Here is a 27,618-nt window from a genome sequence, read left to right on the forward strand (position 1 = left end):
AAAAGTCCTTCTTTCCACAGAGAGCAGTGAACTCCTGGAACTTGTCACAAAAGGATGTTGCAGAGGCAGACAATATTACAAAGTTCAAAAAGGGTTTATACAAATTCAGTAGACAATGGGTCTATGATCAAATACTAAAGGGAACCGGTAGAGATGTACGTCCTAACACCCCTGATATAACAATTGAGCATGAGGCAAATGGACTGCAAAGGTTCGTATAGCAAGGCTCACACAGTGTCTCACTAAATAGCATCTTCTGTTGCCACTGTCACAGGCAGAATATTAGGCTTCACGGAGCACTGGTTTGACCCAGAAAGGCATCTTCCATGTGTTTACACTCCAGATGTTATTCGCCTGGGCCAATCCCTGCCCTGCCAGCCACATCTGGATAGAGACAGCACTGTCCTGAATTGGAAATTTTCAGCTCCTCACTGCCTCTTCAGCTGACTTTTGTTTCCCCAATATTATTTTGATTATTCAGCCTGTCATACACTCACACTATGGAACTAGCAGAATGCATTACTTCCCCTACAAATTCTACCAATACTATTCTAGAGAAAAATCTAGTAGAACAAATGACATATCAACAGGCAGGGAGCTTTCTTATACTACTGTAAGTCCCTTTGAGACAACAGTTTTACACCACAAGATGCAACCCAACTCTCCACTACGACCTACACGGACAGACTTTGGAAACACAACCAGAACAGTTACTCAAATTCATTAGTTTTCCTTCTCCCACCTCAGTAATGCTGGTCCAATAGGTTCTTCCTCCATATTCAGTCCCAATCCAAAAATGCTCTGGAGTTATGTCTTTGCTGATCTCCAGTGACCACAGCGGTCGATCAAAACTGAAAACAAGCTTTCAAAGCTGACCAAACAAGTAGATTCCAGGCTTGCAAAGAGGCTACCAAACAAGTTTAATAAAGTGCTGGGCTTGGCGTGGCACTAACACCGCCCTTCAGCAAGCGTCTGTGACGGAAACAAGTATCACCTAATGCGGAAGAGGACTGGGATTATCTGTCACAGGCTGAGCCTCAGTAGGGTAAGGCTGCAGCTGCTGGAATAATGGAGAGTCTGCTATAAAAAGCACATTGCTTGACAGCTCCAGAATTTTGGCTAGAAAAAAGGCTTCCTGAGTTCTCCCAGCATCATTACCGAAAGCACTTACTAGACGAGACTCGTTTCAAGAATGAGCAGATCAAGACTTTCCCAAATGAAACTATGCAGACAGACTTGTTTCAACATTGCTTGCTCCCAAAGGGAGTGGAAGGTCCTTGTGATACTCAACACAACAACCAGTGTGGTAAGTCCTCCAATGCTTTGGCACTTCTATATCCAGAACTGAATTTCTAGTTATTTGGAGGAGGAAAACTGTGGGACATAGCATGAAAAATCTAGGTCTATCCTTTTTTCCCAACTTTGACCCCATATCAGCTCAGTCACGACTCTTTCCTGCACTACTTACAGTCAAATTAGTCTCAGCTACTTACTAACTACAAAAAAACCAAATACATTACACTAATAATCCATAATCCCCTGTCTCTCTTGTTCTGTTTAAAAACAGGGCCTGTGTTCAAGCACCACTTTTTAAAGAAAGGTCACCAGTTAAATTCAGATCTATTCAGTTTGTAGGCTGTGGTTGTTTGTTTTCAGATAGGTTGTTTACCAAGCAAAAAATAATAATATGATTTAGCTGCCAAGAACTTTTCGTATGGAAATTATTTTAATATTTATTATTTATAGTATAATTATTTTTAACTATTTTCCTTTGAAAAAAGTCAGCTAACAAAGAAACAGCACAACTGTAAGGACTCTTTCAGAATTATGATCAACATGGCAGACTCATACAGCTCACAGGGATACTTCAGTACTGACACCGCAGAAAACAGCCTTTAAATGGCATTCAGCCTAGATCCGGAGAGTTTTATTCATGAAGGAGCAAGGCTTCCCTGGTGAGATGCTGTGTACCAGACTTAGTACTGCTAAGGAAACTGCTTACTAAAGTTTCTGACCACATCATTAAACTAAATTAAGACACAAGGGGAATTGCATACACATTGCAATCTGTGAAGCAACACTAAGTAAGTCTGTCTGGAAGATCATGGTCAGGCTTCTATATTCAAAGAAGGGGGGCACAAAAACCATGGCAAATCCAACAGAAGAGTAAGAGAACTTTTGGGAGACACTTATCAATGAAGACAGCAGAAACCTTACAGTTGAATCCCAGTGACACACTTTTCACATTAAACCCTAGAAAGCCACTCGCCTCTTCTCAGTCTACTCTGCTTACCTCATGAGTCCGGTTGTCTTGTGTGGAGGAGACTTTTCTGCCTGCTTCCCTCTCTGCTTCATGTCAGACAGTCGCTGTCGCATGTTGATGGTCATCTCTGAGCTCAGACGCCAGATGAAGATACAGCTGAAAGAGGGAAAGGTGAGGTTGGGGTCAAGTCTCAGTTCAGTTTATTGGTATTGTCATTGCCACCGCAGAGGCAAACAAGAGTCCTTCTGTCTGTGGTGAGGAGAGACACGCACACAGAAACAGCTTCACAGAAACTCAATCCCATGACAAGCCTCATGACAAAAGGGTAAAACCTGCCTAGCAAAGACTCCCTGTGGGTGAGAGCAACTGCAGAGATATTTGCACAGACTCACCTCTGATCCTATACATTTATTTGACTATCTGACCAGCTGCTGAAGGAAATGCAATGAAATGAAAGTCCCTCCCTGGTCAGCAGGACAAGTGGAGTCTACAGGCATCCTCTGCATCCTCCAACAGTGACTGAGCCTCTGATTGCAACTACCCCATAAGCAAAGCCTTCCTAATGCCTGTCATCCCATGGAGCGTCTGTGGTGTAGTAACGGTTAAGCTTATGTGGCAGTACTTTTTGCAGTGCTCCTAATATTTTATTTGGACTCCCTCCAGGAAAGGTCTAAGGAATTTGATTGAATTTGGCCAATGGATTCAAAAGTGTTTGAGAGAGGGAAACACACAGTGTGATTTCACTGGTCTCGTTTTCTTCATAAATCTGACTAAAAAAAATAAAAAAGATTTCTTCATCATTTTAGGGAATACTGTATCTCATCTTCAGCTACTAGAAAGTAAAATGACCAGCTCTCTTTGAAATTTAACCTCAGTGCTAACTAATTCTTTTCATCGCACACATCTTTCCTGTCTGGCTGGGCATACTTACACTGACGTAGAAACAGAGGTGGTGCTTTTACTATCATTTATAGAATCCTACACACTACTTTGGAATCCAAAGGGGATTTAATCAAGTTCTTCAAGACCCATCAGTGACACCATACTCATGAGTACTCCAATTCACCACAGAATTTTCAATGAGGGGCTTTCCCCTCTTTCTTGCTAGTTTGTAAAAATTCATTTGCTCTGCCATTTTGAACAATGGCCATGAATTCTGATCTCCTGGACCTGAGGCAAATGCCAAAAGCACCAGGATCCTGAATGCCTGCATCTTCTCCATTTTTTTCCCCCTCTCATGAGAAGACATTTTAAAAGGTTTTATTTCCATGCCACATGAAAAAGAAAACAGAAACCCTATTTTGCAGTCTGTGGAGATTTTATTGAAACACTAAAAATTCCCTTCTTGACCCAAGTGCCATTCCCTTTGCAACAAAGCTCAGGAACATTGCTCCCAGCTATTGAAGTCACACACAGATGCTTCCCATCAACAGTGAACATGCTGTCATCCTCATCCCCCAGCTTTTCAGCCAGGAGAAAGTGGTGAGGCACTGCATCTGGGAACTATGGCAACCTGAGGCAGTCAGCTGCTTCCCCTCAAGCAGCAGCTCTCTCAAATGTAACAGCAACCATAATCTGCTGCTGAGAAAATACTGAAAAGCAGGAAACAAAAGTCAGAAAGCAAATATGGCTTGTTCATTTATCCCATCCCCACAACTATCAAACCTAGAGGTAGGCAGCAAACAGTATGAACTTGAAAATACATAAGCATTCAACACAAAGCTCTACAGAATTATGCTCCGACCTACTCTTTCTGCTGTCTTTTTTTTTTTTTTTCCTTTCAGTACTTTTCTGACATGGGTTTCACAGTCCTTCTGCCCTTCTCCATCTCCATTTCTCTTTCTAGTCTCAGTTTTATCCCTTGCACATGCTGCTGTGTGTGAAAAGACTATTTTCCCTGTTCTCCTTTGAAAAACATGCTTTCTCAAATCCTTACAGCAAAGTTCTTCATGAATCCTTTCCTCACTTCTCATCCACCTCCTCCACACCCTTAGTGAAAAAAATGACCCTTTCACTCATCAAAATGGTCAACAAGGGGACACTGCACTAAATCACGAAGATCCTGGGGACCTCAAACCTTCCATGTTTCTGGAATTTACCAGAAATCCACAACAAAAGGACACTCTTCTGCAACTTTTCCCCTAACCTATTTCAACACATGAAAGGTAAAGGAAGAGGAAAACCAAATTATTTTTATTTTGCTGAAAGACAGAAATAATCAATTGATGCATTTTTTATATGTTCTGTAACAACTCACCTTCTAAAACTCTTTTTCCAGTTCAATTGTGTTTTATTAATAGGAAAGAGGAAGAAAGAGAGAGAATCTGGGTTGCTCTGGCCTTGAAATAGCAGGAACTATCTTTCTCGAGGGAAAAATTTTATTTGGTTCAGCTGATTTAAGCATTCACTGATTCCAGAAGTAGTGGGTCCAGTCACCTTTACAATCATCATATTAGGCATGTATTCTGCTTTTCCCCCTTGGGCTCAGGCTGGTGATTACTTAAGTTTTGGTGAGCTGATTTAGCTCACTAAATCAGCAGAAAACTCAGCTCAGGACCTGCATCAGCTTACTGAGGGGTCAGCTGCACCACAGCTGACTTAAGAGTGACGGGGAAGAGGACCATATGGACAGGAGCAAAGAGCAGGGATGGGTCTGTCCCTTTTGCTGCCAGACAGGCTCATTCACCTGGTGAAACCTCACCAACAGGAGTACTGTAAGACAAAGTTTTGGCACCACTGGTCAGAATATCACAAGCTGCATTACATTACAAACCTTAAGGCTGGTAAGGGAACACACCACACCCCTGTCTCCTTTCCAGCAGGGAATAGTACCTACACTCAGAAAACCACAAGGGAAGCACTCTATATGGTTGTCTCATTCCATGGAAGGATAATATAAGCTCTGTGAGCTTTGCCAACAGCACACATTTAGGATTCAGAAAGCTCTGAGGTTTCTTTGGAATTCAGAAAACATCTCTCATTAAAAAAAGCAAAAAAATTCCACCTTCCTTCAGGACACACTTTAAATCCAGTGTGAGATGGTATGAACTGATACAACAAACAAGAAAACCCCTCTTACCTGTCACCAGAAACAGAGATCAGATGTTTGCAGTCGTTACTGAATTTCATCCCAGTTACAATCTCTGTGTGAAATAAAGCACAAGAAAAAAAAAAACCTTCCCTGAATTATTCCAATGGGCAGAAGAGATCATTAGCCAAACAGCCTATCTGTGCTCAGTAACTTAAATTCTGATTAAAGCCAACACACTTCACAGATCAATATGCCCCAGTTACAATAACCATTTAAGAAAGAATCTAGTCTTGACATAGAAAGGGTATCCCATGGCAAAATAAGCATGAAGACTGAAGTGCCTTTTTGCCTATAATAGAATAGGTCCTGCCTGGTAGGAGCTGAGGATATATCATAATGAAACTTAATATATGCTGAAAAAACACAGACTACCTTAAAGGCTATTAGAAAAACTGTGTAAACAAATACATGTCCTGACAGGGTTGTGTGCACTTCTGGTTTTGCAATGCAAAATGTAGTCTTAAAAAAGTTGAAATTACAATGAAATTGTAATTTCATTGCAACTTCTTCCAACCATAACCTACTCCAAAATACCCATTGGGAAAACTTTGGTGGGGAGGAACCTTCAGAAAGCTTGACTAGTATCAGGCCCTACTATATAGTCATCAGCAGAGAAAATGCATTTCCAGAAGTTTACATGCCTTACCTGAATGTCCATACATAGTTGCAACACACTCGCCAGAATAGAAATCAAAGATGGAGAGGTTCTTGTCAGAACAACTGGTTGCAATATAAAGACCGGAGGGATCGGTTTGCACCTAGTTTAGGAGATAAGTGCAAAGACCTGGTGAGAAAGTGCCTTCAAACTGCATGAAAATAGTCCAGAATACCCAAGACCGTTCATAGTAGTTGACAGACTAAAATGCAAGTAGCTCCCACAGGATTCCAATTAAGCACCAGACTATCCAGCACCCCAGGACAAATCTCCAACCTAATCAGAAACTAAAGGCACTCACATAAAATGCCTTCATGACTGTGAAGGCACCACCACCAATGGACAGACTTATACCTCTCTCTCCTACCTCCTTCTAACCACTGGGGTCTTACTGTCTTCTGTCTTAAGATGAAAACAAAACAAACAAAAAACCAAAAACACACACACATCAAAACACACATATCCCCCCCCAAATATAATCACTGACAGAGTTAAGTGAAATATTAAGAGACTCCAAACTTGAGGATAGAAACCAAAAAAGAACTGTAGAGAAATTATCTGTGATAACAATGCTGTCAAATCTCCAGCATTTGCAACTCCTGGGTTTGGATGTGCAAGAAATTGCTTTACCTTGGATCAAATATAAAACCCCCTCCAAATGCCTCTCTAGGTCTAAAGCAGCACTACACAGCAAATATAGCTACTGTCATCAAATATCTTGCTTTGACTATTGCAGAACTTTAAGGAATTGAGAGTGAAAATGTCTGGGTTTTGAGGGAGACATGGTATTTAAATAATGATAACTTTTTTTTGTTATGTTTATTTTGTTGCTGTATCTTTTGCTTTGCATGTCACCATTTGGGTTCTACTTGTTAAACTGCAATGTATATTATGATCTCAGCACAACATGCCAAGAAAGTTTAAATTCCAGAGACAACCATAATCCCTTGGTTACATAATTGTCCTAAAAACAAACAAAGCAACATTAAAAATAATTGAGATTCCCCACCTGAGCTACACATGAAAAAAAAAAAACCAAACATAAAGGATATTAAAAACAAAAAAATCCAGCTCCCAGCAACATTTCATGGTTTGTGGTCTGAGAAAGACATAATCAAGCACCTGAGCTTACCAGCAATAAAGTGTAGTATCAATTTTTCATTTTCATTACTCTGGCTTATAAAAATCTTTGTAGGAATTATAATAGGCAAAGAGAAAGAGAACTTATCTTTCTCTGTGAAACAGAAGTGGTGACACTGAACAAAGCTGTTTGCCTTCCTCTCCCTTTTTAATCAGTTATTTACACCCATCAATAATACTGCTGGCCTATGCAAATGAACAGAAATACTTGGTTTAAAAAGTAGAAAAATTATCAGTGACAACAAATACGATGAAGAAGCTTGTTTGGCAGCTTAACTTGAGAGATATTTTGGTTGTGTCAATTAGTCTTCCCCCTTTAAAGACAAGAATACAATTCTTCCACATCCCAATGTGCTGGCATCACTCAGGACAGTGACAGAAGCAGGTGTGCTACCCTACCCGAAGGCCTGGATGCACTCAGCAGTGTGAAACATGAACAGACTCTAAGCAGTACCAGGCTTGTCCAGCACTCCAAAGTCCAAAGAATATGGGCTTTCCAGGGCAGATGCTACTAAATTTCATTCAACTCATAATGACTTTCACTTGTATTTGCCCTCTAGCAACCACAAATTTCTCAAACACCGATCAACAGGCAGCTCCACCTTAAAAATCCTAACGAAAATAGTCAAAGCCAGAATGCGCTCTGGAGCGTGAAGTAAATTATTAAGGTAAACGGACTAAACCATCTCCTGACAGATATTGGTGCAGTTCTAGTTGCTTATAAAAGCATGGACCTGTGCCTCACTTCAGAAACAGGACATCAACTTCAGCATTCACTGACTCTCTTCCTGTTTTAGCCTGATGGAACCCAAATACATTACTAGCCCTTAAAGATGGAGTTAGAAGGAAGCAGCAGCAGGATAAGGGACAAAGCAAGCCAAAAAAAAAAAAATGTTACTGTGTTCAGATTTGTATTTCATTTTCTTAGCCCTGATTTGTATTTCATTTTCTTAGCCCTGAGCTACATTCAGAAGAGCTGGAAAAAAGGAAAAGAGCAAAGAGGGGGAGAGCAAAGAGCTTACTTTGATAAGGGTGCCATCTTCACCTTGGGATCCCTTGTAAAGTTTCTTCTGCTTCCCACTGCTTATGTTGAAAACCCTGAGGGGAACAACATAAGACAATATTGCTCATTTTGCCCAGGTACTGCTCTGTGGCTCTTCTCACAAGGATCATTTTCTCTTTCTGCTCCTGATTCCACATGAGATACAGGGAACCAGGCCAAGCCACAGGAAGTGGAGAAATTACCTCTACGAACTATAATGACCAATCACTTAAACGGTTCAAGAAACAACTTTCAAAGTAACATAGGGGCCCAAGACTGGATGATACGATATCAAGCAGATTATCTGAATTAAAATTAAGTCTTGATTCTCAAGCCAATAATCAAAAACAAGTATAGCATCATGGCGCTGAAGGAGAAGTCAAATGGGAGGGAGAAAACCTTGCTGTGCCTTGTAATGGCTAACGGTTATATAGCAGGCATGGCTCCTCCATGCTATAAAAATACCTGTGGCTCCTTCATACTAAAAGAAAGGGTTAAGAGAACAAGATCCTTTATGTACATTAAAACACAAAACCAAGTTACATTCAACAGTGGTATTTCACCCGGATACAACAGGAGGAGACACACAACTACAGAGTCTCCTTTGCTTTGAAGGTAGAAGCAGACAGTTTGGAAAAAAGGATAAAAAGGGAGCAGAGCATGGATTCTACTTGTCCAAAGACAGTCATAACTAGCTGAATTTTAGGTTCCTACAGTCCTAGCTATTCCACGGGACTTCACAGCTTCTCACTAGACATATCTTTAAAAGCAAAACTTACCACAGCGCAGAAGTTCTTGCCCCACAGCTCAATGCTGTGCCAAGGAAGGCACACTTGCTCTCCCAATAGAAAGGCTTTGCTCTGCAGAGTAACCCAGTGAGCAGCCAAGAGTCTCACGGGCATTTGCATATATCCACAGCTTTTTATCAGTGAGGGGAAAGGCAGAGTTCAACCTCACAGAGTGTGAGATGACACCTCAGATCTGCCTGGAAATGCTGTGTCAAATAACTTTGAGGAACAATGATGGAGATGGGGCCATCTTGGCCAACTCATTTATGACTGCAAAAATATTTTCAAGACAAGAAGTAAACTAACCTGATGTTACGATCTTGGCATCCAATAGCTGCATATTTCCAGCTGGGGTCCACATCCATGTCATAAAGGGTGGTCTTCCTAACAATGTGATGTGTTCGGGTAAACTGAACCCCTTCTCCTGTCTAAGCATGTGAGTAAAGACTGTGTCAAAATCAAGTAGTTAACCCATTATTAAAAACTTCTAAATACAGATGAGTCCTCTTACACAGCCAGCACAAACCAACCCTTCCCACTAACCAGGTCTGCTGGGAGCAGCTGGGAATGGAGGCACAATGAACTCCTCTCTCCAGCCCATACTCTTTCACCACTCCTCACAATAGTCCTGACAGTGAAAGAAAAGCAGATATCCTAACAGTTCTCTTCTTTGCACCTTGCTGAGAGAGGTCAGGCTGGGAGCAGCTGCATGCTTCACAAAACTAGTTCTCTGAATGTAATCTCTTGCATTGAGTCAGTGGGAGACACTGAGGCTGAAATAGCAATAAGCTCATACCAAAACTCTGATACCACTCTTTGAAGTAGTTCCTTCATGGAAAGATTATTTTTAAAAGTGCACAAAAAGCTGTAATAATGTTACCTTCTGCGCAGTGCGGAAATAGATGCTCTTGTCTGCCCCACAGCTTATCATTCGCACTTTCCCATCATTGGCTGGAACAAAAAGGCAGGAGCCGATCAAAAGATAAACATAGATACAAGGCAGAGGATATGTTTCAGTTTATACCACTGCTCATTTATTCCAGTCCTGATTACCCAAGACTGACTCCTACCTAAGCAGCAGGATGCTGCAGCAAAACAGAAGCCCCTTCTCAGGGCCAGCATTTGTTAATGCTCAGAGTCCCTGCAGCCTTAATACAGAGGCTTTACACAACAGATTAGGATGTAATTCTGTCTTCTCCCCCAACAGAGAATGAGCTCACAAGCTCATTCTTGATGTGCCACAGCACGCTGCAGCAATGTGACAAGATCACACTCAGTATGAGCTGAAAACAGGCAATAGGTACTTTTCAGTCCTAAGAGTCAGTCACATGTTTCTTGCTGCCCTCTCTTACTGCAGGGTCAGGCTTTCCTTCTTCTCCTAGCACTCTTTTGTAACCAATCCTTCAGCAAAGCAACACCTGATAAAACTCCATGTAATGAAAACGGATCCAGTATTACACAAGTCCACTTGAACTGCACCCACTTAAGAGCAGGGCTGCACTTAGCTCACAGACTAGCACAAAGGCCTTCGCTGCCACGGCCTCGAGTGCAGTTCCCCCACCTAGGAGTTTAGTTGGCTGCATTTAAGGACAGCTCGCTGATAAGACAGAGCTGTCAGAGAAACTTTTACTCGCCTTGGAGCTCCTTGAGGAAAACAAATGAAAAAGCCTCACAGCAGCTTTGGGAAGCCTCTGCTATGAAGCTCCAGCAAGGTCCCTGCTCTTCAGTTGGGAGCTACTTTCAAGCTGAGGTTCTCATCCTTGAACCCCAACCGAGCTACACTGCAGCAGCATTGCAGCCACACCTGTGCCTGGCCACATACCCTACTGATTCGAATCCTGACCCTGACCCATGGACTCAGCTTCCTGATTTGAACTTGAACCTGCTTTGCTGCTATGGGCTTGCCTGGCAAGCACCTAACTGTGGCTGACCCTGCCTCACTGTCTCCAGACTGATACTGACCTTGAATTGCTGATGTGTCTTACCAGTATGGATTTGTCTGGTGATGTGGACTACTGGTTGGATGTACTGTCACTGGACTTGATCTGTTCCACCTTGTTCAGGTACTGCAGGACTTTCCCATTGCCAGTGAGGCCACTACCTTTGCTTGCCTTTGTATCTCCCTTGGCTACTGGCTTCCCCTGGCAGAGCAGCCAATCCTTCTTGTTCCCTGACAATAGCACAATACACACCTCACTGATGTCTGACCATCAGTAGTAACTGAGTGCTGAGATTGCAATGTGCTCCATTACCACAAATGCAAAGTCCTACACTGGTTTGCAATGACAAATTTACTTGTGACTAGTGACAAAGTGTTTTTTGTGGGTTTGGGGATTTTTTTTGAGGATGACTGTTCCACTTCTCCTCACTGAGAACAGTGTATAGTCATCTGTCATCAGTTAAAGGGAGTAAATCATTACAGAAAACAGCTTCCCAAAGAAATGCTGATGACTTCAATCAGGAAAGGCTTTTTTGAGTGGGGAAGAAAGAGAGGAGGAAAAAAAAAAAGGGAAAAGAAGGCAAGTTATCATCAAATATCATCTTTTGTTAGGACTGCAGCTACAGAAGATGACAAAAAAGCAGCTGCAGCTTCAGCCTGGCCTAGCCCAGTGTTTAAGCAGTTAAAATTACTTTACAGCCACAATGAGACAACAGCAGTGCTCAAATCCCACTTTGGAGGAAGGCTGTGATTCTCTACCTGCAAACTTCACAGCAGTGATGGAAGAAGAATGTTCATCCAGGGTCTGCTGCAGGCTGTAGTCCTTTCCAGCATCCAAGACATGAATCAATCTATCCCGACTGGCTGAGGCTAAGAGCTTTAAGCCTGTCAGAAGATCAAAAAGAGTGCAAGACCATTACTAAAAAGTCATTTGCTCTTCCAGTCATTTTTTTTAAAACAGCTTCTCAAGACATCTCAGGGACAAAACATTATACTGTAGCTAACTGCATGGACGGACACAAAAGAACACCCCTGGATTTCACACTATAATAACAGACAGAACAAGTTTCAATCTCAACCTACAATATTCCACAGAAAAGTATGAGAAAGAAGTCTTTTTCAAAGTCTGGCTCTACTGGCCTAACACTACAAGCCTGCTCTGAAATTCAGGAGTACCTCACCACTGAAGGTTCTGACATACCATGGCTGGACATTCTGACTTGCTCAACAGTACATTCATATGCAAAAGATAAGAAACTCAATTGCATTTACCTGTGTCAGGTTTGGAGTACTCCAGACATAGGATCTCAGAGTCATGGGCTTCCACCTTCAGCATTTCCCTCAAAGATTGCAACTCATATATCCTAAGACACAACATGTCTGATTTCAGTATGTTTAATAAAATTAGCAAGACCTGGTTTTGATCCTCATGTCTTTCCAGCCCACAGTCTGCACAAGAAACTCTATGGGATTACCTGAGAGTGCCTATTCTGTCCCCTGAAGCCAGGTGCTCCCCACTGGGACTCACACAAACAGTGCGTATCCCCACCTTCGTATCCGTCACTTGTGCATCAGCTTTGTCTGCACTTCCTAAAAAAAATTGTAATCAGTGTCCAGAAGTACCTGAGTGTTGTCATCTACATAAATGATCTTCATCAGGTCCTGGGGATACAATACACCCAGAAATATTAACTAGTTACATAATATTAAAGTGAAGCACCTGCCTTAGAAACGGGGCTCCTGGCCAACATATACACTCCATTGGCAGTAATGCTGTAATTGGTGGGATCTTTTAGCTACGAGCAAGCACTCAGCCCCTTCATACTGTAAGATGAAAGTTTCACAGCTGTGTCTCATGACCACTCTTTGTGAAAGATTCCCCTTCAAGCTAGAAACAAACAGCATCTCCCGCACAACAGACAAGCTCTGAGAGTAGTGATTACAATGTAGTAGGGGATACAGCAGGAATCTAGGGATCATCCAAGTCAGCCTGTGCCTTTTGAGAACTCTCTGACAGAAAAAACAGGAGCTTTTTCCACCATGAGCAGATTGCTGAGAACAGGCAGGTCAGGGCTGCTATGCCCATGGATCTTCCAACACAACTGAGAACAGAAGCAAATGTCCATAGGTAATCGCTGTTCTGTATGAGTATGCTCCCTCTTATATAGACAAAGTAAGTGTAAACTGTTTCTCATTCAATTCTCCCAAACTTCTGCCTCATTTAATGCACCTTTTCCAACAAATCTTTAAGTGGTTACACATTACAGAGATGGAGAAAAAGAGAAACAGCTCTCCTGAGCATATGGCATGAGGCATTTTGGAAGAGACTAAGCTCGGAGAATTCCTTGGGTGACTTACGGAAAGAGAAATAGTCCCCACGATCATTTCAGACAAACTTTCTTTCCATCTGATACTCCCTTCATGTTTCTTCAGGTTCATACATTTTACCAGACTTGTGCCCTGTTTACAGAGAAGCCTGTGTTGACTTAGAGGTCCAAAGAAGTTTGGTCCTTAACTTGGGAGTACCTGTGCATGAGGAAGAGCGACCCCAAGGGCAAGGAGGTGATCAAAGCCTGGAATCTTACATTGCTGAGGATGTTGCGGTGCAGGGCTGTGCCGTGAATGTTGGAGCTCTCGGTGTTCCATAGGCGAATGGTGTTGTCAGAGGAGCAGGTGATGAAGGAACCAGGGGGGAGGCATGACTGATTGTTGTCCTTCACCTCCGGATACATCTAAGGGCAGGTAAAATCAACCCCTGAATGAGACTGCCTGGCACCTGGCATCCTAGACACTGGCAGTAGGTTTCAAAACAAAATGAGATAAAACAGCTGTCCTCTCTGTTTTGTAAAGGTGAGAGTCAGCCAGTTCTCCTAATGAAAAACTGTTTGCAGACCAGAGCTTCATATTCACTTCAAACGAATGCTCAGTGATCTTCCCTGAATGTAGAACATCCCTTTAAGAAGCATGCAACAAGCCAGCATCCTTTGTTTCTGATAGTTCAAAGAGAGCACCTCAAAGACCACGCAACAACCATCATGCAGCAACAACCTTGCACTGCTGTTTGCAACTTTCAGCTACTACTGTCAATTTATAATCCAGAAGGGAAAGATGCAATTAATAAATAATAACAAGAAAAGTCCTCAAACTCTTCCCACTGTCTTTCCACTTCCCCCTTTCCTGACCACTGTTGGACATATTTCAACGTATTAACAATTAAATTGTTTCCTATACCTCCTTTCCGTCCCTCTGAGGGAAAACCAACTAGACAGACTGGAAGATGACAGCCACTTGAGAGACTAATTCAAGATGCCCTGGTAAGTAAGGATCAGAGTTGAGATCTTATCACCTGTTTCATTTCTTTGACTTTGGAGCACTTGCTCACCACAGGCCTCAAATAATTTTTTTGAGGTCAATAGTAAACTCTTGGGCATTTCGTGAAAGGAGCCCCTGCATACAGCTTTGTCCAGCTCTGCCCCTTGTCCCACCTCTCACCTTTTAACAGTGAGATTTTTTTCCAGTTACACACTGCATCTAATGCATTTGGTCAGCCATTGCAGTGCAGCCAAAGAACTGTTCCCAGTTCCAACTCAAGCCCTGTAGCAACCACACTAACCACAGGAGGAAATTTGAGTCAATTCTTTCTCTCTGCAGTAAGTGTTTGCATTCAAATTTGGCAGCTCTTCAGATGACTTTCTCAGATGCAACTCGCAATCCAACACTTGTTCCTGCAGACAACATACCTCAATGTTCCACACACAGGAAGAGTGGTATAAAGCGGAGTACACCTTGCCCACTTTCTTCGGGTCTTTGACATCCCACACATACAGGCTGTGGTCATTGTATACACAGGAAAGCCACTGGTTGGTGGGGTCAAAGGTCAAGGCAATCGTGTCTGGATACTTTGCATCAGCCATACCAGAGAAAAGACGACTGTACAAAGAGAGAACAACAGCCTGGTTAACTTGTGCTCTCTTGGAATCAGAGCAAGGAGGTGAAGCATGAGAGCTCTGATTCTCCACAGGGCACTGGTGAAATGAAAAATACATTGTGGCATATATATGCAGAGAGAGTAGCTGGCTGGAAAGACCTGTGTCTTGAACAGCCAGAGTCCCAAAAGAAGCCTGAAAGTCCCACAGCAAAAGTCATTCTCCTTGCTATCCAACCCAGAGTCCCACCACAGACAGGCAACTGACTTATTCTGAAGAAGGACCAAACAGGACATTTGATCATCATCTTTTACCCCTGCATAACCAGGTGGTAAAATCAAAGTCAAATAATCTCAAAACAAAGGGAAGGGGGAGGATCAGCTTTTGGTGAGTACTATATTTTGCTTACTGATTGCCAGAACTGCTCTTGCATAGGACCAAGCAGAAGAGTAAGCACTGCACTCAAAAGACAGGAGCACAAGGAACAAAGGAATGATTCGTTTCAGCAGCCGCTTATCTGACATGCTTCCCTTCCACCCCTGCCCCACACACAAGCCAGCTTGGTGCTGCTTGCAGCAGCTCATGGGATAGGCAGCTGCACATGAGTACAGTTCTTTTTAGACAGGCAAGCTCTCTGATGCAAACTTAAAACCAGAGGAATTCTGCAGAACAAGGAAGCACCTCTTTCCCCAGGTTAGACCAATGTCACGCCACGTGAACCCTGTATCTCCTCTGCAGGGGTCCTCTGTGAAGTCCTGCTGCCATGCATGTAAAGAAGGAGCTGCTCTCTTGACCTGAGGTGAACACAGCCATCCCACAATGCTGCTAATGATATTGAATAAGGTAACTATAGCCAGAGTGCGGGGGTGTTGAGAGCAGGTAATTGAAAAGGACTGATGGAGATGCAGCAATGAGGGCCAAAAAGCATGTAGTACACCAGACAATTGGAGCCCTGCTTCTGCAGGTGCAAAGCTTTCGGGGCTAAAAGAGTGCAGCCCAGATCCTATCAAAAAGTCATGTCATTGATACAGTTGTGGGCAGTTCATTGCAGGCAACTGGCATCCCACAGAGAGGCTCTGGCATACATGGGAAAATAAGGGAGTCCAGTGTTTTCAAGCTTCTTTGGAAGTAATAAAAAAGAAAAAATGTTGTTAAGATTGTAATCAGTGCTACAAATGCATCTTTAAGAATCACATGAATATTTTTGCTCAATTGATGCATGAGAGCAGCAGAGAGTATTTTTAAAGGGTCCATGTATACAGTTGCTTGATTTTAGCACTACCAGAAACTGGTAACATTTTAAATTGTTCCTTTTACAGCTCCCTTAATAGAATATCATTATCTCCCACTGATCTTCTGGAGGGCTATACAGTGCACTGTTTGAACCTTTACCTCAAGTTCCCAAGAAACGCTTAGATAAAACCTGTTGAGACAAAGAAAAAAGAAGGAAAAAAAAAAAAAAGAAAAAACAAAAACCAAAAAGAGTATATATCAGTAGACATGGGAACTCCAGATATCCAGTGGAATGATGGCTGGTGCATTCATACACCTTTAGATTTCCTTCCCCACTAGTGACAGAAGTGAAAGAGGGCAACAGAAGATTGGGAAAGCCTCCAACCAGGATTGGCAAACAGCAACACATGAAGGGTTTTCTCCAGCGTAAGCCTTCACAAGCTGGCAGACAGAATTGTATGGAAAACACATTACCCATCTCAGAAGGCGAGAAATAGAAAGCCAAGGCAGAAGGTACTGGAGCAAGGTAGGAAAATAAGACAACAGAATGCACAAAATAGAGGGGGGAAAAAAAGACTACGGGCAATAGTAGGAGATTTGGGTCTACAAAAGATTGCAAGGGAGCCTTTGAAAATGTGCCACATGAGAGCCTGGGGATCTCTTAGCAACATCATTGCATTGCTACAGAGGAGAGTCTTCAGCCCTTACCAGTGAAAAGCGAAGGATGTGCCATGGTACAAGAATAACTGAATTGTGCCACAGCATCCTGTGCCCTCTGCCTGCTTGCTCATAGCAACCAATGTCAAAAGGCCACCAATACCCGAGCAATCCCAGGGAGATGAGGAGCAAGATATGCTATGTCGTCCAGCAACCAGCTTTGGGCTGTAGCCCTGCCATGCAAGGCAAGGCTGCAACAACTCTGGGAGATCTGCAACAGGCAATTTAAATCCATAGAGAGAGCACACTCCAGATGGCAACGGTCTGGGAAACAGTTCTCACCCCCACAAGCCTCCCTTGCTCCCTTCCACCCTCTCCACGGTACCTGGCCTCAGTCACACTCGCAATGTCTGTTCCCAGGAAGTGCGGCTTCGGCAGTGTGGTGACAAAGTGAAGGTTCAGAGGGTTAAAAATCCGCACAGTGCCATCAGCGCAGCCACAGAAGATGTAGTCATGATTCACAGAGATGCAGTTTGCCACAGTGGTCTGAGGAGGACACAGCACACAAAAAAGCTAATAAGCAATGCGCTTTCACTTCAAAGGTCACCAGACACACGACAGGGAGAATAGCAAATTGACAGACAAAGGAGTCATGGTCAGAAGAGCTGAAATGAAGTAAGGAAAAGCCTAAAAATCCAATTTTTCTTTCTGAGGGGCTTCCCAGCCAAGGTCCAGTGCAAATTCCAAGGAAAAAGCCTAGTTCCTCTGCCACCCATTATGGTGAGAGGTCAGCAGAGCTATACATTTGCTCCAGCTGAGTCTTATTCTGAACATTGGTTTTTTGTTCCTCTGTGGCATTCAGCACCCCTGGCAGGCAAGCAGCACCTCACCTTGTACCAGCAAGACAACACATTACCTGTCACAAGGGAATAAGAAGAGAAAAAAATGGATTTATTCCCCCTCCCATTGGGTTTTGAACAAATGTCAGAAAATGGTAGAAAATGGAGTGTGGTGATAAGCGGATGAGTTCAATGCAAACTTTTCTCCAACTTACTGTGAAGCTGTCTGTATTCTGAGCGAGAGTGAAAGGCAGATTTTAGAGAGGAAAGGAAAGAAAAGAAGAGGCATTTCACTGGAGTGAAAGCATGGAAATATTTTTCCATTGATTTTAATACACTAGATCCTTTCAGGTGGGCATTTTAAATTCCAGGTAAAGGAAAAGAAACATGACCAAATTCTTAACTATGGGCCAACCTGGTGGTTTAGAATAGCCAAACCAACTAGTACCTTGGGAACCTGCATTGAGATGCACAAGCCAAGTAAGACTGCAGAGCGGGTAGAAATCTGAATCCTTCTAAAACTCCTGCTTGTCCAGTCCAAGCCAGGAGGGACAACACAGGGATTGCCAAAGCTACATCAGGACACTGCTTTGCCAGAAGGGCAATAGCCATAATGCTGAGGCTGGAGAATGAAAGAGCCTCAATGATTAATAAAATCCCCTTGCCAAGAAGCAACACTATTTTTGCCTGGCCTTCCAGAGTAAATCACAAAAGTGGCAGAGGCCCAATGACCTTCACTGCTGGTGGTCAGCTTGTGCTCCCTAAGCGCCCTTATTATTTGTTGTTCCTGCTCTGCTTCAGCAGGCACAAATATTGCAGGACAGGAAGATGTAAAACTCACCCTCAGCTCCACCCACTTGTCTAGCAGCCTTTTTTCATTGAATTCACAGAGCAGGCCTGAGGACGTGATACAGAAAGTGCTGTCAGCTTTTTTGCCCCTTCCACATGCCACATCTGCAAAGAAGTTGTTCCTCAGTTCTCCAAGCAATCCCGAGCGACCTAGCAAGGGCACTGTGGCATTGACCTACCAATAAAAAACAGTTTGTTAGAAATAGAGCAAGGCACTCCAGGCAGACAGACAGCTTTCAGAATGTCAAGCCTTAAGTACTGAAGTGCCTTAAAGAAAGAGAGCTGCAAACAGCCTACAAGGAGAGGTAGTGACATGTTTTACTTGCTGCAGACCCATTGGTTGCTTAGTGTGTTGGGACCATCAGTATTAGCACGTCAGTGGAACAGAACACTATCAGTGCCACCAAAACAACGCATCCAAACATATGACCCAGAGACAGCAGATCAATCACTGGAAGAACGACCCTTCCATGGCCAATCTGTGATTTATACCAAATGCCAAAGCAGGGTCCAAGCCTGAAGTAGGAACACTTGTTCATGACCATGCAGAAAAATTATCGTATGTGGATTCTGTCCCCCAGAGAAGAACAGGACAGCTAAAAGTTTAAACACTTCAGTTGATGCTTCAAAATAGCATTCACAACCTTTTGTGATGCTCATACCAACATCAGACAGCTCTCCCTCTGTGCTCCAAGGAGTTCAATGACTGCAGCTCTTCTCTAGTTTTTTTGTGCTTCAGTATATGTGACTACTAAAGAACAAGCATGCTGCTATACAACTCCAAGAGCCATGCCCCTACCTCAGCGCAGGGTAAGACAAGATTTGGTGCTTTTTGGTGCTACCAGCACATGGAGAAATTGAGATTGAGAGCCAAGGGTGGAGGGTTATCCTCAAATCCCATCAAAAAATCAAGGAGTTCCCACTTCCCACAGCTCACTGAGGCAAAATCCACCCTGCTGTAAGATGGAAATGCCTGTTCACAGCTTGGCCTTGATGCATCTTCTCTCACCTTGGAGGTTTTGCTGTCATCCAGGTACCAGAACTTGATGTGTCGGTTCCCAGCAGTGACAAAGTAACTGCAGTCCTCAGAGAATGACACAGCTGTCACTTTACTTGAGACTTTGTTGGCTGCCACTACAATGTTTTTCTGGAAACATAATTGTTTAGATAGCTTAATTTCTTTGCTCAAAAGCAAAGGAAACTCATTTCAATTACAGGCACATATCCAGTACAAGCACTGCAGCAGGGAAAAGGTGAGGCCCAAACGATTCCCCATTCACCCCTGAAAACAATCTCCCCAGCATTAGCTGGGAGCGTTGATTTGGCAGACAGCACAATCCACATTTACATTCAATTCCACTTCCACATTGACTGGGATCAAGAACAAATCAGCAGGCACTACTGCCTGCAGGAACTTGCTGTCTGAGCCTTGACGTGTTGGTTTCACAATCACTGGGAGCTCAGAGCAAACCCATTTTCCTTTCTAAAGAGCAAAAGCACACACAGGGCAGCACAAGGAGGAGCTATCCCAGCCTCCAGGCAGCAATGAGAGCGAGGCACTCAGATGGGGAACAGGTGTTTTCTGCAGGGAAAACAGTACTGGTTCCTCCATAAATTCTCTCTTGTCTTTAAAGACATGATACTTTATCGAAAGACCCAAAACACAAAAAGACCATGTCTGTATTGGAAGGGACAAAGCAAAATCTGCTGCACCCCAAAGATGCACCTCAAGACGTCAAAGAGGTTGGGAAAGGAGGAAGAACATGGCAGGGACAGAAAACAGGAATGGACACTGCCTGAGCAGAATGATCAGATGGCAGAAGCTCCACATCCACAATACCAGCATTCAGTTTTCCACCCCCTGCCTTTCCCCAGAGATGGGTAGAAGTGAGAATAAGAAGTTTTCCCCTCTGCCTGTGGTAGGTTTCCAACCATGCAGCACATGGTTGACAACAGTGCACCACTTCAGATTCTCATTCTGTTTCCTTTACCCCTCCTTTTAGGGACTTGGTTGCTCCCAGTCTTCCCAAAGCAATGCCCTCAGCACACAAACCACGTCATGCTGAGGGCCGCATCGGACAGTGTGCTGACACCACTGAAGAAACTGGCAATAGATGAGACCAGGCTGCTGCACCGTCACCATGGAAGACCCCCCCAACCCGAACTGGGGGAAAAGCAAGCAGGACATCCATTAACATAATTTCTTGCAAGACGGTGCACAGAGAAAGGCTTAGGACCCTTGCAAACGTCAACATATGGACCACTACCACTGTTGTGGTCTTTCTTCAGGGAAGCAGGGGGACCCTACAGACAACAGGGGTTTTCTTTTCCATCACAGTCAAATGACAGAGCAAGTCTCCCAGCCAGGAAAAACGGGGAAATCAACGCAGCAGCACAGTGGATAGAAGAAGAAGGGTTGTGGTTAAAAGTGCAGGAAACGTGCTTCAGGAGATCTGCTTTCACATCTTGGTCTCTTAGTCTTTTTTGACTTTGGTCTGGTAAAGTCTCTCTAGTTTTCATACCCAGCCTGCAAAATAGAGGCTAGCTGGACCTCCTGATAGTCACAGCCTGGAGCATATGTTTAAAGTGTGTGTTATTCAGTGCAGAACAGTGAGATAGTCCTTACCTCACAAGCTCTCATGCACATGATTATAAATAGGAATAGTGAACAGAAAAACCTGCATAAGCAAGGGAAAACAAAGCTACTTGTACTCAGTCCCACACATGCCATGCATTATGACCATCTCCAAGTCACTACTTTCATTTGTATAACCAGAAAAAAACAAAAGGCTGAGCCCTCAATTTTCACACTTACATTTTATCACTACACAGTTCAGCTACACAAAAAAATAGCAAGGTCAAACTTCAGCTCATGCAGGAGAGAACTAACAGTGAGATCTTAAATTACAGCACAGGAAATGCAATGAAGAGAGTAACATACTAAATAAGCACAGACTTACAAGCTGCAAGAGAAGAGAAGGCTCCAGGGAGACCTTATAGTGGCCTTCCAGTACTTAGGGGGCCTACAGGAAAGATGGGGGGGGACTCTTTACCAGGGAGTGTAGTGATAAGATGAGGGGTAATGGTTTTAAACTTAAAGAGGGTAGATTTAGACCAGAAAGTAGGAAGAAATTCTTTATTGTAAGAGTGGTGATACACTGGAACAGGCTGCCCAGAGAAGTTGTGGATGCCCCATCCCTGGAAGTGTTCCAAGGCCAGGTTGGATGGGGCTTTGAGCAACCTTGTCTAGTAGAAGGTGTCCCTGCCCATGGCAGGGGGGTTGGAAGTAGACGATCTTTAAGGTCCCTTCCAACCCAAACCATTCTATGATTATGTGAGGTTTAACAGATGCATTGAAGTTCTTTTTAAATCGCATCTCTTTTACAAAGGGTTACAGCACCTGAAAAGGTAGCAGGAGCTGAGTAAGTAGTTAGCATTTATTAATACAGAAGACTCCAAGCCTACTGACAATAAATGTTTCTCTTCTTATATACAAACAGCACACCCTTAAATGTTTTCTAGAGGATAAAACATGGGCTTTCTTTCCACAGAGTGCTGCCCCAACCTGGTGGCAGACAGCGTGATCTCCATCAGCTTTCACCCACTGTGATTTCTCTATGTTCCCTTTCTCAATCATCAAGGATGGGATGAGAGTATCACAAACCCTGACATCACAAAAGGAAAACAAGCCAAGAGCATCCACTACACCACAAAAGAAATCCCTGGCTGAGAAGAGTTTCCTTCCTCAACCTCATAAATTAGTTTTTTAGTAAGTCTCTAAAAGAGCACAAGGCTTTCACAAGTTTTCGAAGTCCAGGCTTTTCTGACTAGACAGAAAGATGTCACACGTCTTCAAGTAGAGAGAATACCCCTTTGCTGAAGTGACTTAGACCTTCCCTAAGGGACCATAGCTGCCTCTCATGTCCAAAGTTGTCTGTGTCTATGAATGTCAAAAACAAACAACAACAGTATTACAACAAAGCAGAAAGCAAGATGGAACCAAAATAGTTTACGGTCAGTCTGTCCACTCTTTATAATTTAGCAACACCCTGTGGTCCACTAAACCTCCTGGAGAACTTACCTTCCATGACCATACATTGACAATCATGTCATGCTGGTACCCCACTGAAACAATGTACTTGGAGCTGGGGGAGAAGGCCACACAGGCCACGCCGTACTTGTGCTCCTGGAGCTCAGCCACCTGAGTTCGCTCAGCCACATCCCATACTCGAACTGCTGGCATGTGTCCACTCTGGAGGGGATGAGAGCAGACACAGAACAGGAAATGTAATCCTCGAGGTCAGTTCTGACAGATACAAGCATGCAAATGTGTGGGGGCTTTGAAAAAGATGTCTAGATGATGCATTCACAACAGGGTTAGAGGTTAGACCTCAGTTCCTTCAACTCTTTAAAGCTCAGGTTGAGATTTACAACCTAAGGACTATATGCATTTCAACAGGTGTCTAAAAGAATTAATACAATCTCCCCCACATTAATCCTTTTCTTATGCTACTCACAAAACAGCCAGAGACTAGAACAATACTTTTAATGCACGTCCCTGATCTTTGCAATGGGGACTCATAGCCAGCTCACAAAAAGTATTATAATAGATCTTCTCTCTAGACTCAGTGAACCAAAAGGCCCTCACATCATCTGCTCCTAAAACAATGTGGACATCTGAGATCTCAAACCAGGTCATGCTATACAAAAACATGCTCTGTCTGTTGTGATAACTATCACAAGCTATTTGACAGAGGCCTCTGGGAGACTAGCAATATCGTTTCTGCCACAAAGATAACACACACATGTGCTATCTGAAAGAGTATGGGCAGGGTAGCATCACAGAAAAAGACAGTGAGGGGACAGAGCCTCTGGTTTTATGCTTGTTCTCCAGAGAAACAGAAGGTCATAGACTTCAGAAATGACAATTCAGCACCTTCTGCCAGACGATTCTATTCTTTTCTTTAATTATTTGTTATTAAAACCAAAATAAAACAAGGCACACAAGATGAGCTGAAAGGCTGGCCAAAAATGTGCCTGATGGGCAAATTCTACTCAAGAGCCTGCTCATGATTTCACATTGAAGGCTGTCAAAACAGTAGCTTGCGAGACAACATGTCCATGGCAACATGGCAAAACGGTACCTTTTCTGATCGGTTTTAAGTAAGTTATTTGATTGTGTGGGAGAGGCAAGTCTGATCACAAAGAGACGTCAAAGCTTTAACAACTCAGAATCACACATGTTTTAATCTTCTTGTTCAAAAGCTTTGTCTAGTGACTGCTTGTGGCCTGGAAAAATGCCATGGTCAGATTTTACTGCAGTTGGTACAGTTCTCCCTCCTGCAAGGCAGAGCTCAGGTCTCAAGGGGGCTGGCAAGATGTTACAATAAGCTGAATCAGCTGCTCTTCAAAGCAATTGCTGTACTTAAACACATACATATATAAGCGTGTGTATACACACACACACACATTTTTCCTAGCACCTTAGCATAGACCCCAAGACCTTAACAAATTTAATTCATATTCCATCATTTTAAAAAATGCTCACCAAAAGTGAGGTCTATGTGATTCCCATAGATGAGGAATCTATGCCTCCATGGGGAGAAGGGGGGGGAAAAAAAAAGAGAAAAAAAGAATTAATTTTCCTCTGTATTTGAAATATACAGAAGACATGTAATAGGTATGTCGTCAACCAACTAACCTCCATGGTCTCCTTCCTGAAAAGCTAGTCATGCAGAAAACTAAGATGTCACTAGGCAGAATTAGTATGAGGCTGCTAAAAGTGAGCTTGCAAAGTGAAGCATTTCTCTATGGGACCAACCCACAGGACAGAGGTTGAACTAAGACGAGACTGCTGACACCGGCAGGGGACACTGCTACACCAAGAAGTAAGTCAAATGTCAGACACGTGGGAGGATACCAAAAAGAGAAATGGTCTTACAACAGGGCAAGAGGAGACATGTTTTGCAACAAGGCACAAAAAGCTTTCAAGTATAACTGGAAAGGCTTTTAAAAAAAAAAAAAAAAAAATCTGAACTTGCCATTTACCCCAATAAAGTTTCAAACTGAAAAGTTTGGGTTGTTGGTAAGAAAAGAACTCAATTCACTTTTCACCACTTTTCCTACCACACATGAAAAGAACAAAGCACCAGAGATTTAAAAAAAAAGAAAAGAAGGCACCAGAATCATAAATATATTACAACTTTAATATTAAGGTTTTTATTACATTAAGACTTCTAGAGTAGAGGCATTAAAACAAATTACAGCTACAAAACCTCATGCTTTCACTAAAAATTAACAACAACAACAACCTCTGATGCTCCAATGGAAAAATTGTGCTTACTTTTTTCTGTGTCAAGGTAGCCTCCATCCCAAAACACTGCTGTTTCTATCCTTGGCCTAATCCACGCAGGATTCAGGCCCAGCTTGGGAACCACCCAGTGACATGACAGCTGCCATCACAGTGGCTGCACTAGGGACCTCTGGAGCGAACAGCATCCATCTTGACAACACCGACACAGGGCTGTGACATACTTCTCTTCTTTGTGGCTGAGGCTCAGGAGGGGACCTGTTTCACACATGCTCCCTCCCCACATCTTACAGAGGCACTGAGACTAGTGGTGAGTTACGATTAATCACACACAAGAGTAAACTGAACCCAACCAAAACAGGGGACAGTCAGCATTTCTGTGGATTTCTAACATCCAGCAATTCCAACCTCATGACAACAGCCCATGCCTTGAACTTCTAATCCAGAACATACACACAGTGCACTCATCCTTATTCTCCCTCTTGGGCATGTTTGGAAGGAGGAAGCAATTGTCGCCCCCAGCCAAACATACAATGCCAAACCACAGGCACCAGCATCTTCTGTCACTATTCCTAAAGCTCCATTCCACACACATTTTTCACTTTTTCCACAACATTGTTACTGGCTTCAGTTACTTCCTGAAATCCTAAAGGGACAACGCTAAACTCAGACCAAGAATCAGGCCACAGACACCATCCCAGAAGATCCATCCCCCGAGCTGATGAGAGACAACACACTGAAAAGCTGCCGGCAGGAGCACCCGTAACCCTGTAGGTCCACCCAGAGTGCAACACCGAAATAGATTAGTCTATGTCAAGGCAGCTCACTGGCTTGTTTCTCCTAATACCTTCTGCCTTGCTTCAGAATGTGATGGGCAAGGTGTGCCCTCCTTCCTCTCACACTTACCTCTCCTGTAACCAAGTATTTTCCATCTGGAGAGAAAGCAAGTGCTGTAATTGTTTTCCTAAAACAGAGAATATGACACTGAGAAACATTTCCAATATGTGATTTCATTTTAATACGTCATGACTGGGGAGTAGGTTGGGATGAACTGGAAAGAGTCTGAAATCACACATAATAGCCTGACACAATAGTTTTGTTTTACCAGAGGTCTAACACTTGTCATGGGGATTCCCTGCTGCCCAAGTCTCAAGCAGCATGCCTACAGCACTGGAAAAGCTCCAGAAGTCAAAGGTCATCCTTGTGCCTTTATTCCAGATGCAGGACCATGTCCCAGTCCTGGCTTCAATAATGAGGTCATAGTTTTAGATGGAGAAAAAAAAATCAGATACCATGGAGTTCTAGCAAGACCTCCTCCATGTCATGCCTGTTAGCAGTTCCCCATGGGACCACAATGTTTATGAGGTGGTGCCTCATCAGCAAAAGCACCTCATATTAGAAGGAGCTGGAGTCAAACGAGCAGGCAGCCTCTGCCCAATGCAGCTCTCACTGAGGGGATTTAGCCTGGAGCAATAGTGGCTCCTGCACTTCACTCAAGCCATAAAAACCTTGAATTCACCTCCCACAGAAAGCAAGCCCAGCTTAAAGCTTCACTCACCTGGAACTGTTTAGAATATGGTGTTGTTTATTTTTTCTAGGGTTGAACAGCACAACAACACACCTAGACGGAGGAAACAGAAGAACAAAAAGAGTTGACATGACCATGTGTATAAAGAAAAGCAAAGAGCTATCCTTGCTGGCAAAGCAGCAGCAAAAGCAGCCCCAAAAAGTTGCTTCATCCCCTAATCTCACCAACTGAGCTAGGGTTAACCAGAAGTCACAAAGAAAAAGAGCAGCCCAGAGGGGAATCACAAGTCTCTCCCATGTTGAGGGGCAGCACGTGCTAGTACCAAGAATAATTACCCTTCCAGCATCTGGGAGCCCTGAGTCTCTGATTGCTCAAGCTGGAATTGAAAGTTTGTGCAACAGCCCTAATGGATTATGCCTCCCCGCCATAAAAGCGACCCTACGTACTAGGCACAAAACCAGCATATCTAGACCAGAGTAAGAATGTCAGGAACAAGGAGGGGATCTTTCAGAAAATCTCTCAGAGGAGAAGAGGGGGACATACAGAGGCTAAATTTCTGTGCCTTGCTCATAATACTAGACAGGACAAAAACTGTTAAGTAGAGCACAAGAGGTGGCCGGCCAGTTAACATATGATGCTAAAAACTATTGACTCAAGGGACGTATCTGAATAAACAACTTGCTCAGGGGCACTGCAGAACTCTTAGCAAGACGCACTGCAAAAGCAAGCAGTAGTAAACTCCTGGTAAGCATTATAATCACCTCCATCGGGAACAAAACAGTTGCTGATTGGGAGGGGAGGGAAGGAGAAGAGGCCCCACTTCCCCACTAATCTTGCCCATAGCACATTGCCTTGGGGCCTCAGCCCACCACAACCAGCCTGGGGCAGTCCCAGGTATTGGAGCCTTCCCCACTCTCCACATTCACTCTAGACACACAACAGCACCTGTCTCATAGCAGAAAACACACGGCCCTTACTGCCCCCTCCCAAAAGCGTAACTGTTAAGTGAATAAAAGGAAGGGAAAACTGGCCTCAGGTAGAAGAGCAATTGCTCTAATGACCTTGCGCCCTATCTCTCACTTTACCTCTAAAATAGAAATTGTTGTTTTCGCCTGTCCCTCTGCTAGTACACGCTGCCAGTGCTCAGAGTCCCGGCTCCTCCTTCGCTGCGGTGCCAGGGGAGCGCTGCGGGATGCCCTGCTCCACTGCCAGCAGCCCTCGCCACGCTGGGGACTTCACTCACGTCACCATTGCGCTGGGGCTTGCCCGCAACATGTGCTAGGCTATGGACACCAGTCAGGGGGAGAAACACGCAGGACAGAGAAGTGGAGGTGTTGGCCTGAAGTAGGCAAGCAGAA

General features: G+C 43.6%; 1 protein-coding gene across 1 annotated transcript in view; it reads right to left on the reverse strand.

Moving 5' to 3' along the window:
- The window catches only part of MAPKBP1 (mitogen-activated protein kinase binding protein 1), a 70,267-nt gene that overhangs the window by 18,618 nt on the left and 24,031 nt on the right, over positions 1-27,618 (reverse strand). The window contains 18 exon segments of the mRNA XM_010283625.1: positions 2,294-2,419; positions 5,343-5,406; positions 6,001-6,112; positions 8,172-8,247; positions 9,286-9,407; positions 9,860-9,930; positions 11,678-11,803; positions 12,191-12,282; positions 12,394-12,509; positions 12,512-12,580; positions 13,504-13,650; positions 14,659-14,848; positions 17,120-17,280; positions 18,415-18,597; positions 19,432-19,569; positions 22,504-22,674; positions 25,639-25,696; positions 26,291-26,353. Coding sequence (XP_010281927.1) covers positions 2,294-2,419; positions 5,343-5,406; positions 6,001-6,112; positions 8,172-8,247; positions 9,286-9,407; positions 9,860-9,930; positions 11,678-11,803; positions 12,191-12,282; positions 12,394-12,509; positions 12,512-12,580; positions 13,504-13,650; positions 14,659-14,848; positions 17,120-17,280; positions 18,415-18,597; positions 19,432-19,569; positions 22,504-22,674; positions 25,639-25,696; positions 26,291-26,353 — 2,085 coding nt within the window.

This window comes from Phaethon lepturus, unplaced genomic scaffold, assembly GCF_000687285.1.
Source record: "Phaethon lepturus isolate BGI_N335 unplaced genomic scaffold, ASM68728v1 scaffold7023, whole genome shotgun sequence".
NCBI lineage: Eukaryota > Metazoa > Chordata > Aves > Phaethontiformes > Phaethontidae > Phaethon > Phaethon lepturus.